The sequence below is a fragment of the Scyliorhinus canicula genome, chromosome 2 (genome assembly GCF_902713615.1).
Source record: "Scyliorhinus canicula chromosome 2, sScyCan1.1, whole genome shotgun sequence".
In the NCBI taxonomy this organism is placed as follows: domain Eukaryota; kingdom Metazoa; phylum Chordata; class Chondrichthyes; order Carcharhiniformes; family Scyliorhinidae; genus Scyliorhinus; species Scyliorhinus canicula.
This window is the reverse complement of record NC_052147.1, coordinates 149,764,868-149,779,755: the sequence shown is the minus strand read 5'-3', so window position 1 is coordinate 149,779,755 and position 14,888 is coordinate 149,764,868. Positions and strand designations below refer to the sequence as shown.

At 48.5% G+C, this 14,888-nt stretch overlaps 1 protein-coding gene across 3 annotated transcripts in view; it reads right to left on the bottom strand.

Moving 5' to 3' along the window:
- Window positions 1-14,888, bottom strand: part of LOC119959312 (disco-interacting protein 2 homolog A-like) — a 304,446-nt gene that overhangs the window by 198,602 nt on the left and 90,956 nt on the right. For all 3 annotated transcript variants that reach the window (XM_038787623.1, XM_038787632.1, XM_038787638.1), the window contains exon 2: window positions 5,946-6,017. In XM_038787623.1, the coding sequence (XP_038643551.1) occupies window positions 5,946-6,017 (72 nt within the window). The remainder of the gene's footprint in view (window positions 1-5,945; window positions 6,018-14,888) is intronic.

The following is a 14,888-nucleotide window of genomic DNA, read 5'->3' as shown; positions in this document are numbered from 1 at the left end:
CCAATTATTTTTTTTCCAATTAAGGGGCAATTTAGTGTGGCCAATCCACCTACCTGCACATCCTTTGGGTTGTGGAGGTGAAACCCATGCAGACACTGGGAGAATGTGCAAACTCCACACAGACAGTGACCCAGGGCCGGGATTCGAACCTGGGTCCTCAGCGCCGTAGGCAGCAATGCTAACCACTGTGCCACGCTTGCCCATTTCACTGTTAAACACTGATGTGAAAGTGTTGGCCAAATTAGTGGCCGTGTGGGTGGGGGGAGTAGTAGGGTGGTAACTGAGGACCAAACAGGTTTTGCAAAATGCAGGCAGCTCTCCAGGAACATCAGGAGGCTGTTAAATGTGATTACGGCAAGACAGCACAATGGTTAGCACTGTTGCTTCAGGATCCTAGGTTCGATTCCTGGCTTGGGTCACTTCCTGCGCGGAGTCTGCACATTCTCCCCGTGTCTGTGTGGGTTTCCTCAGGATACTACGGTTTCCTTCCACAAGTAATGAAAGACGTGTTGTTGGTAATTTTGACATTCCGAATTCTCCCTCCAGAACAGGTGCCAGAATGTGGTAACTAGGGGGATTTTCACAGTAACATGATTGCAGTGTTAACGTAAGCCTACTTGTGACAATAATGATTAAAGTCTTTTATGACTGTCGGCAGGGCGGGTACCGGGGGTAGTGGTCTCTATGAATGTGGATAAGGCTTTCGATCGGGTGGAGTTGAGATACCTGTTCGAGATCTTGGGAAGGTTTGGTTTGGCCCGAGGTTTGTGGCGTGGGTGCGTCTGTTGTATGTGGTCCCGGTGGCGAGTGTACAGACAAACGAGATGAGTTCGCGGAGCTTTGATTACACAGGGGAACGAGGCAGGGGTGTCCATTGTCGCTGCTGATGTTCATGCTGGCAATAGAGTCCTTGCCGATGGCTCTTAAGGGGACAGTGGAGTGGCAGGGGATTGTGAGGTGGGTGTAGATAACAACAGGTGTCGCTACACACGGAAGACCTGATGCTGTTTGCGTCAGACACGCTGGACAGTATGGAGAGAATTATGGACATACTTGAAAGGTTCGGGGCCTTTTCGGGATACAAATTAAACTTTATGAGTGTTGCCGGTTAATGAGGCAGGTCTGAGAGCCAACCTGGGGGCATTGCCATTTAGGGTCGCCAGAGATAGGTTTAGATATTTGGGGGTCCAGGTGAAGGGGGAGTCGGCGATGAGGCACAAGTGGAACCTGGCAACATTGGTGGAGGAGGTGGTATACACTGTACCTGACACTGGCAGGAGCGTCAAGTTGGTTAAGATGAATATGCTGCCATGGTTCTTGTCTGTATTTCAGACCCTCCCAATCTTTATCCCGAAGGCTGTTTTCTGGAAATTGGAGGCAGCGACTTCGGAGTTTATGTGGGCGGGGAAGATACCGAGGGTGAAGAGGGCCCTGCTACAGAGGCAGAGTCAGAAAGGGAGGCTGACGCTCCTGAACCTGCTGCATTACTACTGGGTGGTGAAAATGGAGACAGTGAGACGGTGGTGGGAGGGGGAGGGGTTAGAATGGAAGAGGAGTCCTATAGGGGGTCCAGTCTGAGGGCGATGGTGACGGCGGCATGGTGAGCCCGGTGGTACAGTCCACGATTAGGATGTAGAACCAGCTGAGGAGACACTTTAGGATGGAGGGAATGTTGGTGCTGACACTGTTGTGTGGGAACCATGGGTTTATGCCAGGGGAGATGAATGGCATGTATAGGAAGTGAAGGGAGGTGGGGCTGGTGAGGGATTTGTACCTGGAAGAGCTGCGGGAGAGGGTGGAGTTGCCAAAGGGAAGTGAGTTTAGATATATGCAAGTGGGGGACTTTGGGCAGAAGGAATGGAGAATGTTTCCCAAGCTGCTGGAGTATACCCTGTTGGAGCAGCTGTTGTTCCCGGATATAGAAGGGGAGGGCAGGATTGGTGATATATGTGGTTGGCAGGGAGAACAAGGTGGAGTACAGATGGTGAGTATCAGGAATAAATGGGAAGAGGAGTTGGAGGGGAGGAAGATAGGATAGGGAGTGTGGAGTGAGGTGATGCACAGGGTAAATTTGATGTCCTCGTGTGTGAGGGAGACCTGTACAACTTCCCTCGGCTGGAAAAGATAAAGTTCGAGTTGAGGGAATCATCGGGGGGGTTTTGAGACCTGGTGGGGTCTGTTCATGATGATGTTTGAGAAATTGTTTGTCGCGAGGGAGGGTGAAATGGTGGGAGGGGGTGGAAAACGCACAAACTGAATTGTGGGGGTGCTATGAATATTATTAGATACATAGAAGATAGGAGCAGGAGGTGGCCTTTTGGCCCTTCGAGCCATTCATCACGATCATGCTGATCATCCAACTCAATAGCCTAATCCTGCTTTCTCCCCATATCCTTTGATCCCATTCTCCCAAAGTGCTATATCTAGCCGCCTCTCAAATATATTCAAAGTTCTAGCATCAACTACTTCCTGTGGTGGTGAATTCCACAGGCTCACCACTCTTTTGTGTGAAGAAATGTCTGCTTATCTCTGTCCAAAATGATTTACCCTGAATCCTCAGACTGTGACCCCTGGCTCTGGACACATCCATCATTGGTAAAATCTTCCCTGCATCTACCCTGTTTAGTCCCGTTAGAATTTTATAAGTCTCTATGAGATCCCCCCTCATTCTTCTGAATGCCAGCGAGAACAATCCCAACCTAGTCAATCTCTCCTCATATGACAGTCGTGCCACCCTGGAATCAGTCTGGTAAACCTTCGTTGCACTCCCTCGAGAGCAAGAACATCCTTCCTCAGAGAAGGAGACCAAAACTGCACACAATACTCCAGGTGAGGCCTCACCAAGGCCCTGTATAATTGCAGCAACACATCCCTGCTTCTATACTCAAAACCTCTTGCAATGAAGGCCAACATACCATCAGCCTTCTTTACCGCCTGCTGCACCTGCACGCTTACCTTCAGCGACTGGTGCACAAGGACACCCAGGCCCCACTGCACACTCCCCTCTCCCAATTTACAACCATTCAGGTAGTCCTGCCTTCCTGTTTTTGCTTCCAAAGTGGATAACTCACACTTATCCAAATTTTACTACATCTGCCATCGATTTGCCCACTCGCCCAACCTGTCCAGATCATGTTGTAGGATCCCTGCATCCTCGTCACAATTCACCCTCCCACCCAACTTGGTATCATCTGCAAATTTTGAGATGTTACATTTTGTTTCCTCATCCAAATCATTAATATATATTGTGAATATTGATATATATTGATTTGTGTTGTATTTTTGAATATGTTTGGAATAAAATAGATATATTTTTAAAAGAAAGCCTTCGCCCCAGGTAAGAGACACTCAGTTCATCGGTGCTGTGAGTCATCGTAAAGGAGACCTCGTGGTAAGCGAGCTGCAAAAATCACCCACCTTCCCACAATATGGTAAATGCAATTCTATCCGATTGTTGTTTTTTTTTAAAGTGTTGATGTAACATTTGCACTTCCCCGCCACATTACAGAGATGAGTTAAGATCGCTTCTGTTTATTTCCTGCATTACCATTGTACTGTTTGTTCACGCATCAATTTGTTATTCAATTCTCAAGTCTGTTTTGGCGACTGAATTAACACCAACAGAATATAAAGCCCATTATATTTACATCCTCACATGGTCAGTGGGAAAACATTACAAAGTAGACACAATAACCGGTATTAATATGGCATCTCCCATGTAGCAACGGGTCTCTAGCCACATCCGTAAAGTTTCTCAAGACAGAAATGGATACCAAGCCAAATGTGGAGAAGCTAGGCTAAATCATTGGTCAAAGAGAAAAGTTTTAAAGACCATCATAAAGGAGGAGCTGGAGAGTTTTAGTAAGAGAATTCATGAACTTTGCACTGAGACAGCTAAAATGGAATACTGGAAGGGGAGGGTGAAAAAGATGGCATAGTTAGCAGTATGCAGAGTTCTTAAAGAGTTGTACTTTAGGAGGAGGTTACACGGGCGGGGTGGGGTCGGATGAGACCCCAGAGGGATGTGCACATGAATATGAGAATTTTTTTAATCTGTGTGTTTAGTGGACCGGGAGCCAGAGTCATCAGCAAGTACAGGAGTGATGGATGAAGTAAAGTTTACTAAGGGTAAAAGATGCCAAGTTGACCAGGAAACCATTGAAATGATCATGTCTGGAAAGCACTGATGAGTATTTCAGCAGCAAATTGAGGTAGGGAGTGCAGGCCTAGATAGGGTGGAGAAATTAGAACCTAGGACATGGGGAGAATGTGCAAACTCCACACGGACAGTGACCCAGGGTCAGTATTCGAACCTGGGTCCTCATCGCTACGTAGGAAGCAATGCTAACCACTGCGCCACGTGCCGCCATATCTTATGGTCTTTTATTATGGACGTAGACATGGCGGTGTTGCAATGGACAGGATGTGGAACTGGAGCTCAGCTCAGGTAAAATAGGACAAAGAGACTGGGAACTGTCTAGTTTGGTCTGAGCAGGTGGTCACGAAGGGGATAGATTTGGTGGCCTTCGTAGCATAGACTGAAGACAATGGTTTTGGCCTTTGACAAAGAAGCCTAACAATATAGAGGCTGTGAGAAGGTCAAAAGAGATGGTGGGCAGCACGGTAGCTCAGTGGTTAGCATTGTTGCTTCACAGCTCCAGTGTCCTAGGTTCGATTCCAGGCTTGGGTTACGGTCTGTGCGGAGTCTGCACGTCCGTCTCTCTCTCTCTCCTCCTCCTCCCCCTCCCCCCCCCGTGTGTGTCTGCGTGGGTTTCCTCAGGGTACTCCCGTTTCCTCCCACAGTCCAAAGATGTGCAGGTTAGGTGGATTGGCCATGCTAATTATCCTTAGTGTCCAAACAAAAGATTGGGCGGCGTTACTGGGTTACAGGGATAGGTTGGAGGTGTGGACTTGGGTAGGATGCTCTTTCCAAAGTCCGGTGCAGATTGATGGGGCCGAATGGCCTCCTTCTGCACTGTAAATTCTACGATTCTATGAGAATTACATTTGGGTGTGTCATTAGCGTACCAATGGAACCCAATGTCATATCTTCAAATGAAGAGGGCAGCATGGTGGCGCAGTGATTGCACTACAATCTCACGGCGCAGAGGTCCCAGGTTCGATCCCGGCTCTGGGTCACTGTCCATGTGGAGTTTGCACATTCCCCCCCGTGTTTGCGTGGGTTTCGCCCCCACAACCCAAAGATGTGCAGGCTAGGTGGATTGGCCACGCTAAATTGCCCCTTAATTGGAAAAAATTAATTGGGTTCTCTAAATTTATAATTAAAAAAAATATCTTCAAATGATGTGGCCTCAAGGGCAAGATGGGAAATAGGAAGGGCCAAAGTTGGTTCCTTTTGGTCTCAACTGGCAATGGTGTGGAAAAAGAAGCCATAACAGGAGATTCATGAGCTACTGGATAGCTAAGTGGAAGGCGGCGAAGGCAATCCGACTAAACTGCGCAACAGAGCAGATGCACTGAAGGACGATTGTATGGTTAACTGTATCGGAGAATGCAAAAAGTGGAGCTGAATGATGGCAGGGGGATTGGAGAGCTTCAAACATGACAACTGCTGGAGAGGTGATCATGAATTTGGGAAGCAACAAGTTCAAAGATGTTGCAGAGGAAAGAGGTTAGAGACGAGCAGTAGATTGAAAGGACAGAAAATATGGCTGGGTCTTTGGAGGAGGAGTGATAACCGCAGAGTAGAAGATTGGGTAGTCAGTAGTTTAGTGAGAATATGGCCAGGAAAGCAAGAGGGGGGGGGGTTGCATGGGCATGGTGAGCTCAGAGCGGGCAAGAGGAGCGATCAGAGAGACATACAGAAATGGGTGACAAGTTAAGGAGGGGGAAATGACACTGGCAACTAAACAAATGCCACCAAGATTGAGACTGTCCAATTTATTTTCATTCGTCAGCAATTGTGTGAAACCTGAATGCCTTACCTACAGTCTGTGGTATGTATGGAGCCAGCAATTTGGCCTTTTTCTTTTCATAACCCTTCTGAGTAATATCACCTGAAAAGAAACAAAATATTCTTAATATCTCAATATTTGGTTAACATTGCATACAATAGAAAAACAATGCTGCTAACCCAATTCTCAAAAGTTGTACAGCGTCAACCGTTGCCAATAATGGAGACATGACTCAGGGAGTTCTGTTTCTCATTAAACTGATGGTTAAGTTCACAACTCGCTTAATCTACTTCACACACAAACATTACCTGCACTCTGCTTTTAAGGATTGGTTTTTCACAAACTTTTCCGAACAAGGCCATTGTAATAAAATATTGGAGATGGCTGGGAGGTGCAATGAGCTCATAGACTATTTTTATACTTTGGTTGGCCTGGCCTTGAACCCACGCCAAACTGATGGAATGAAAGAGTGTTCTTCTCTTCCAGCTGTGAGTGACTAAAATGAAACTGATCTGGGTGCAATCCAGTGGATGACAATCCACAAACAAATGTGAACAGTATCTGGCGTTAATTAATGGAGACAGAAGGTTGACAGGTGTGGGATATGTAAACAGTGCTGCAATACAGAGTACCTCTCATGACTGGAGGGTGAGGCCACATTGTTGGGGTAAAGTGGATTTGTTCTACATCTGGCAACACAAGACCTTTGATTTTGAGTATCCAAAACAGAACACTGTTCCATTCTTCCAAACAAAAGTCCTGACAAAAATAAAGTCAATGTTTAAACAAGTTTGGGTGGCATTTGCAGTTAGTGTTTTAACAATATATATCAGCTTATCTCAATTTCCCTTTTGTATGTTACTGCACTTTTAATCATAGAATGCCTACTAAACTCTGTCAAGATATTAACCACAAAGGGCAGCACGGTGGCCTAGTGGTTAGCACAACCGCCTCACGGCGCTGAGGTCCCAGGTTCGATCCCGGCTCTGGGTCACTGTCCGTGTGGAGTTTGCACATTCTCCCCGTGTCTGCGTGGGTTTCGCCCCCACAACCCAAAAATGTGCAGAGTAGGTGGATTGGCCCGCTAAATTGCCCCTTAATTGGAAAAAATAATTGGGTAATCTAAATTTATTTTTAAAAAGATATTAACCACAAGACTCTGGCAGAAGCTGGATAAAATCAGCCACATGAACTAACTACAATATTAATAAAGCAGCCACAACACCTTCGGTGCTCAAAATACATTAATCCCTCAAATATTCCATCACACTCTTTACATCATCCGAACCTCTGAATTTAATATTTAGTAAAACATAAACATTCATTTATGCGTAGTGCGGGCTGTTGATCCATAAACAGCACAGAAAGAAAAAAATTGTAACTTCTGCAAAATGTCTGTGGAATCTGTAATTCTTTGTAAGACAATATGAAAGTTACTTCAGAATTTGCATCAATTGCAAAGAAATCAATTACAATTTTCTTAGATATGTAAGGAAATTGAGAAAGATGCCATGTGGCTGGCAAACACAAAGGACTTTTACAGGCACAATTAAGAGCTACAAGCAGAGGAGCTGCGAGGGTAAAAGTGCTCAGATGCAGGCACAAAGAAAAAGCAGGCATAGATATAAAGAAGAATATGGAGAATTCTTGTGAGAAGTCTCTCAGGGCTTTTCTGTTCGATAGAAAAAGAGGCAAGAGTTCTTGGATTTCCTTTGTGAGCTGGCTAAAAAAAAAATCAGAAATTGGAAAACTGCGTGACTATCTCAGAAAAGTTAAAGAGCGGCATGTTTTCCCAGACATGGCCAAATCATGAACCGAGGTAGTTTTTTTTTTAATTTAAAAATTTAGAGTACCCAATTATTTTTTCTAATTAAGGGGCACTTTAGCGTGGCCAATCCACCTACTCTGCACATTTTTGGGTTGTGGGGGCGAAACCCACGCAGACACGGGGAGAATGTGCAAACTCCACACGGACAGTGACCCAGAGCCAGGATCGAACCTGGGACCTCAGCGCCGTGAGGCGGTTGTGCTAACCACTAGGCCACCGTGCTGCCCTGAACCGAGGTAGTTGGTTGATCGATTGAAAAGTAACTCTGGATAGTGACACCATCAGAATTGTCAGGATCCAAGGGAAAGAGAGTTTGTGGAAGTGCTTTGTTGATTAATAACTACCTGCGAAACCAGAGGTGAAAGCTGTTGTCGGATAGGATTCCTGACCTGCCGAGCATAAATAAATAATAGCATATTGTGGAACTATATAGCTACATAATGCTACAGGGCAGCGCGGTAGCACAGTTGCTTTACAGCGCCAGGGTCCCAGGTTCGATACCTGGCTTAGGGCACTGTCTGTGCGGAGTCTGCACGTTCTCCCAGTGTCTGCAGGGGTTTCATCCGGGTGCTCCGGTTTCCTCCCACAGTCCAAGGTTGTGCAGGTTAGGTAGATTGACCATGCTAAATTGCCCATGGTGTCCAGAAACGGTGTGCGGGGTTGTGGGGGTGGTGGCGGCAGGGGCTTGGGTGGGGTGTTCTTTCCAAGGGCCAGTGCAGACTCAATGGGCCGGATGGCCTCCTTCTGCACTGTGGATTCTATGATTCTACATGTCTTCCAGGAGTGATGCGGGGTGCTTGTGGCTGTGTAAGATACAGGTTTGTTGTATCGATTACTTAAAAATTGAAGTTTCATTTTCCTGTTGGTTCTGATGCCAGTTAAAGTAAAAGTTACAATAATGGTTTGGTAAATTTAGACAATACTGGACAATCTCAGCAGGTCTGACAGCATCTGTGGAGAGAAAAGGGAGCTAACATTTCGAGTCTGGATGACAAAGCTTTGACAAAGAGTCATCCAGACTTGAAACATTAGCTCCCTTCTGACCTTCTGAGATTGTCCAGTATTTTCTGTTTTTGTTTCAGATTCCAGCATCCGCAGTCATTTACTTTTATCTTAGTTATTTTGGTTTATAATTTCCGCATGGGGGCAATGGTATCAAAAACACACAGTTGCAAGTAAAGAAAATTAACGGAACAATTAACTCAGTACTTTATGTTTAATGATTTTATGTGTACCATTGTCAGAACATACAGTTTTGTTTTGGAAGACTTTGGATTTTGGATAAAGTCAGAACAAAACAATAGTCCAGCTTTCTAGATACTGACCTTACTAGTTTTGCAGTGAATCTGAGTATTAAATTTAAAGTGAAGCAACAAAGGAAACCACCAAGGTAACCTGTTACACCTCGCTGCTCTCACCATCATATTTTTTATCGATATTCTCACCGTCATCTTTTTTATCTATATTGGATGGAAATATATTTATTTCATAATTTCTCCCTTCAATGCTCCTATGTCAGACTCATTGACTACAGCTCCACCTTCAACAGCATAATCCCAGCCAAGCTCATATCAAAGCTCCAAAACCTAGGACTTGGCTACTCCCTCTGCAAATGGATCCTCGACTTTCTGACCCATTGACCACAATCAGTAAGGATAAACAACAACACTTCCTCCACAATATTCCTCTATACCGGGGCCCCGCACGACTGCATACATAGCACCCTACTATACTCCTCATACATGCGCGCGCGCACACACACACACACACACACACACACACACACACACACACACACACAACTGTGTGGCAAAATTTAGCTCCACTCCATCTGCAAGTTTGCTGTTGACATGACCGTAGTTGAGCGGATCTCGAACACCGATAAGTCAGGTACAGGAGGGAGATAGAAAACCTAGTGGCATGGTTTACAATCTCTCCCTCAAAGTCAGCAAAACAAAGGAACTCAGGAAGCAAAGTATAGTACACACCCCTGTCTGCATCAACGGTGCCGAGCTGGAGATGGTTGACAGCTTCAAATTCCTAGGTGTGCACATCACCAACAACTGCCCTGGTCCACCCACGTCAATGCTACGACCACGAAAACACAACAGCGCCTATTCTTCCTCAGGAAACTAAGGAAATTCGAGCAGCATGTTGGCACAGTGGTCAGCACTGCTGCCTCCTACTGGCTGCACACTGGCAACTGCTCGGCCAAAGACTGTAAGAAACTACAGAGTCGTGAACACAGCCCAGTCCATCATCTGAAACCGCCTCTCATCCATTGACTCCGTCTACATCGACTTCCGGTAGCGGCCATGTCCAAATAGGTTGCGCAAACGGCAGCTCCCGCCGGGGTCGGAGTTTCGGGCCTTCAAACGCAGCGGCAACTGCACTTTGGCGGTGATTCGCGGTGTGGCAAAGGGCGCTGGAGAGGTTCCTGCCACTGCTGCATGGAGGGAACCAGGAGCGGGGCCGTTAAAAGAGCGATTGCGGGGAAGTGAGCAGAGCGGGTCCGGGAGGACAAAATGGTGGCCGGCGCGGACCAAGCAGCCTGGGCCCAGTGGTCGAGAGAGCAGCAAGAGTTTTTGAGAAGCTGCTTCGCAGAGCTAAAGACGGAGATGCTGGCTCCTTTGAAGGCCTCCATGGAAAAGATGGTGGAGGCTCAGAAGGTCCAGGAGAAGGCGATTAAAGAGGTGGAGAGGAAGGTATCTGATAATGAGGATGAGATCCTGGGCCTGGCGGTCAGAATCGAGGCGCACGAGGCCCTACACAAGAGATGGCAGGAGAGACTGGATGACTTTGAGTATAGGTCCGGGAGTCACAACTGTGGATTCTGGGCCTCCCTGAAGGTGCGGAGGGGGCAGACACGAGCACGTATGTGACTACAATGCTGGGGACGTGATGGGGGTGGGGGCATTCCTGCGGCCCTTGGAACTGGGATAGAGTCCTCGCGAGGAAGCCTAGGGCGAATGAACTACCGAGGGCGATGGTGATAAGGTTCCATCGCTTCACAGACAGGTAGAATGTCTTGCGTTGGGCAAAGAAGGAGCAGAGCAGTAAATGGGAGAACGGCGAGATTCACATATACCAGGACCTGGGAGCTGAACTGGCTAAGAGGCGTGCGGGATTCAACCGGGCTAAGGCGGTCCTCCACAGCAAAGGGGTGAAGTTCGGGCTCCTGCATCCGGTGAGGCTTTGGGTAATGTACCAGGACAGGCACCATTACATTGATACACCGGACGAGGCGTGGACATTTATTAAGCATGAAAAGCTGGACTCGAACTAAGAGGCAGCTGCACGTGGGTGAAACACTCATGGCTGGGATGTGTAATCGGTTGTTGGCCTGATGTAAGATTCGCAGTAGAATTTAAGTTGTTTGCTTTTCTTTTTCTGGGGTTTTTCCCATTTTTATTATTATTCTGTGTTTCTCTCAGGACGCGGGGTAACGCCAGGGTTGTGTTTTTCGTTGCACGGGAATAATCTGGATGACTCTTGCCCTCTTACCCTGTGGGGGAGGGGGGGTTGAGGGACCGAAGGAGGAGACAATAGTAAGATTGGAGATAGAGGCGGGAGCGGCCGGGGTCAGCATGGGTCAGCTGACTTACGTAAGCATAATGGGGGGGGGGGGGGGAAATCGGTGCTAAGCGGGTGCCTGGCACAGGTTGGGACTGGGGGGGATGGGGCACTGCTTTGCTGACTGACGGGGAGTCAACTGTCGGGGACGGATGGAGAGTCGGGTTGGGGATAAGGAGGGGATGGGTGGGCCAGGTGTTCCATTCGGGGCTAGACTCTAAGACCAGAGGGGTGGCAATTCAAAGCAGGGAGTATTGTGGCAGACAAGGGGAGGCAGGTACATAATGGTGAGTGCCAAGGTGCAGGAGGTCCGGGTGGTGTTAGTGAACGTCTATACCCCAAACGTCTTTGCGTTGAGCAGGGCGCTAATCCTGAGGGTGGAGGGGGTCAAGTATTCAGCCATTTCGGTCTCGGACCATGCCCCGCGCTGCGTGGACTTACGACTGGGGGCAGAGCGAGGGCAGCGCCCTCTCTGGAGACTGGATGTGGGACTGCTAGCGGATGAGGTGGTGTGTGGGCGGATAAGGAGGAGCATCCAGAACTATGTGACAACAAATGAAACAGGGGAGGTAACAGCAACAACGGTCTGGGAGGCTATGAAGGCAGTTATTAGAATGGAGTTAATTTCTATTAGGTCCCACAGAGAGAAGAGGGAGAGGGCAGAGAGGGAGAGGCTGGTGGGAGAGATACTTAGAGTAGACAGGAAGTATGGGGAGACCCCGAGGAGGGGCTGCTAAAGGAGCACCGGAGACTGCAGGCGGAGTTCGATTTGCTGACCACTGGGAAGGCAGAGGCACAGCTGAGGAAGATGAAAGGGGCAGTCTACAAGTATGGGGAGAAAGCAAGTAGGATGCTGGCACACCAACTTCGCAGGAAAGAGGCGGCCAGGGAGATCGAGGGAGTGAGGGTTAAGGAAGGCAATACAGTCTTGGGCCCAGAGAAGATCAATGAAGTCTTCAAGGAGTTTTATTATAAACTGTACGAGTCAGAGCCCCCGATGGGAGGGGAAGGGATGAAGCAATTTATGGATCAATTGAGATTCCCACGGGTGGACGAAGATCTGGTGGAGGGACTGGGGGCCCCAATTGAGTTGGAGGAGATAGTTAAGGGCCTAGAAAGTTTGCAGTCGGGCAAGGCCCCGGGACCAGACGGCTTCCCTGTAGAATTCTATAAGAAATTCTCGGAGCTGCTGAGCCCACTCCTGCTAAGAACCTTAAACGAGGCAAAGGAGAGAGGAACCCTCCCCCCGACGATGTCGCAGGCATTGATCTCGCTCATTTTGAAGAGGGAGGAGGAACCGCTTCACTGTGGGTCCCACAGGCCGATATCACTCCTGAATGTGGATGCCAAACTGCTGGCAAAAATTTTGGCTTCCAGAATAGAGAACTGCGTCCCGGGAGTGATTGAGGAGGACCTGACGGGTTTCGTCAAGGGCAGACAATTGAACACAAAAGTGAGGAGGCTCCTGAATATCATTATGATGCCCTCAGAAGGAGGGGACGCAGAAGTAGTGGCTGCAATGGATGCAGAGAAAGCCTTTGACAGGGTGGAATGGGAGTACCTGTGGGAAGTGTTAGGTAGGTTTGGATTTGGTGAGGGATTCATAGGGTGGGTCAAGTTACTGTATCAGGCCCCCGTAGCAAGTGTATCAACGAACCGGCTGAGGTCGGAGTATTTTAGACTGCATCGAGGGACGAGGCAGGGGTTCCCCCTATCCGGGGGTGAGCACCGGGTTTCCCTCTACGCAGACGACCTGCTATTGTATATTTCGGAGCTGATAGAGGGAATGGGGGAGGTAGTGCTGATCCTAAGGGACTTTGGGAGCTTCTCGGGATACAAGTTAAACATGGGGAATTGAGCTATTTGTAATCGACGCTGGGAGTCAGGAGGAGAGACTGGGGGAGCAACCGCTCAAGATGGTGGAGACACATTTCCGGTACCTAGGTACACAGGTGGCTAGGAACCGGGATGCCTTACACAGGCTCAATCTATCGCGGCTTGTGGGACAGATGCAGGGAGACTTTAAAAGGTGGGACATGCTCCCACTTTCCCTGGCGGGAAGGGTGCAGACTATGAAGATGACAGTTCTCCCCAGATTCCTGTTCGCTTTTCAGTGCCTTCCCATCTTCATCCCCAAATCTTTCTTCAAGCGAGTGAACAGGATTATTACAGGATTTGTGTGGGCAAACAAGACCCCGCGAGTTAAAAGGCTGTTTTTGGAGCGTAGTCGGGTGGGGGTTCTGTCGCTCCTGTTGGGCGACTAATGTAGCCATGATTAGGAAATGGGTAACGGAGGAGAGGTCGGCGTGGGGGCAGCTAGAGGCGGCATCATGCAAAGGCACCAGCCTAGGGACACTAGTAATGGCACCGCTGCCGTTCTCGCCGGCACGATACACCACAAGCCCGGTGATGACGGCGGCACTGAGGGTCTGGGGTCAGTGGAGAAGATACAGGAAGGAGGAGGGGGCCTCAGTTTGGACCCCGATACGCAACAACCATAGATTTGATCCGGGCAGGATAGACGGGGGGTTTCAAGGCTGACACAGAGCAGGCATTCGAAGGATGGGAGACCTGTTTATAGATGGGACTTTCCCCAGACTGAAGGTGCTGAAGAAGAAGTTCAGCCTCCTCCCAGGAAATGCCTTCAGATATCTCCAAGTCCGTGACTTTCTCAAAAAACCGGTCGGGACATTTCCGTTGCTACCCCCTCGAAGGATACAGGACAGGGTGGTGTCCGGCATCTGGGAAGGAGAGGGGAAGGTGTCGGACATCTACCAAGAGCTGCAGAAGGTGGAGGAAGCCTCAGTGGAGGAACTGAAGGGCAAGTGGGAGGAGGAGCTAGGTGAGGAGCTAGATGAGGGCCTGTGGGCTGATACCCTGGGCAGGGTAAATTCCTCCTCATCATGTGCCAGGCTCAGCTTAATTCAGTTTAAGGTGGTACACCGGGCTCACATGACGACGGCGAGAATGAGCAAGTTCTTTGGGGTGGAGAACAGCTGTGCGAGGTGTTCAGGGAGCCCGACGAACCATGTCCATATGTTCTGGGCATGCCCTGCGCTTAAAGAATCTGGCAGGGCTTTGCGAGGGCTATGTCCAAGATCTTGGACACGCGGGTGAAGCCGAGTCCAACAATAACGATCTTTGGGGTGTCAGAAGATCCGGGAGTGCAGGAAGCGAAAGGTGTTGGCCTTTGCCTTCCTGGTAGCCCGGAGATGGATCTTGTTAATGCGGAGAGACTCGAAATCCCCGAGTGTGGAGACCTGGTTTAGTGACATGGCTGGGCTCCTCAGCATGGAGCGAATAAAGTTTGTCTTGAGAGGGACCTTGCTGGGGTTCTCCCGGCGGTGGCAACATTTCCTTGACTTTGTCAGGGAGCAGTAAAATGTCAGCAGCAGCAGCAGCAAGTGGGGGGGGGGTTCAGGAGGAGGAACTGTCTATTTAATGTATATTTTCTTTTTGTATAATGACAACAGCCACCTAGTTTTGTTAAATTCTGTTATTAGTTATGTAAAAATTCTGTTTGAAAAAGCTTTAATAAAAACATTTTTTTAAAAACTCTGTCTACACCTCCC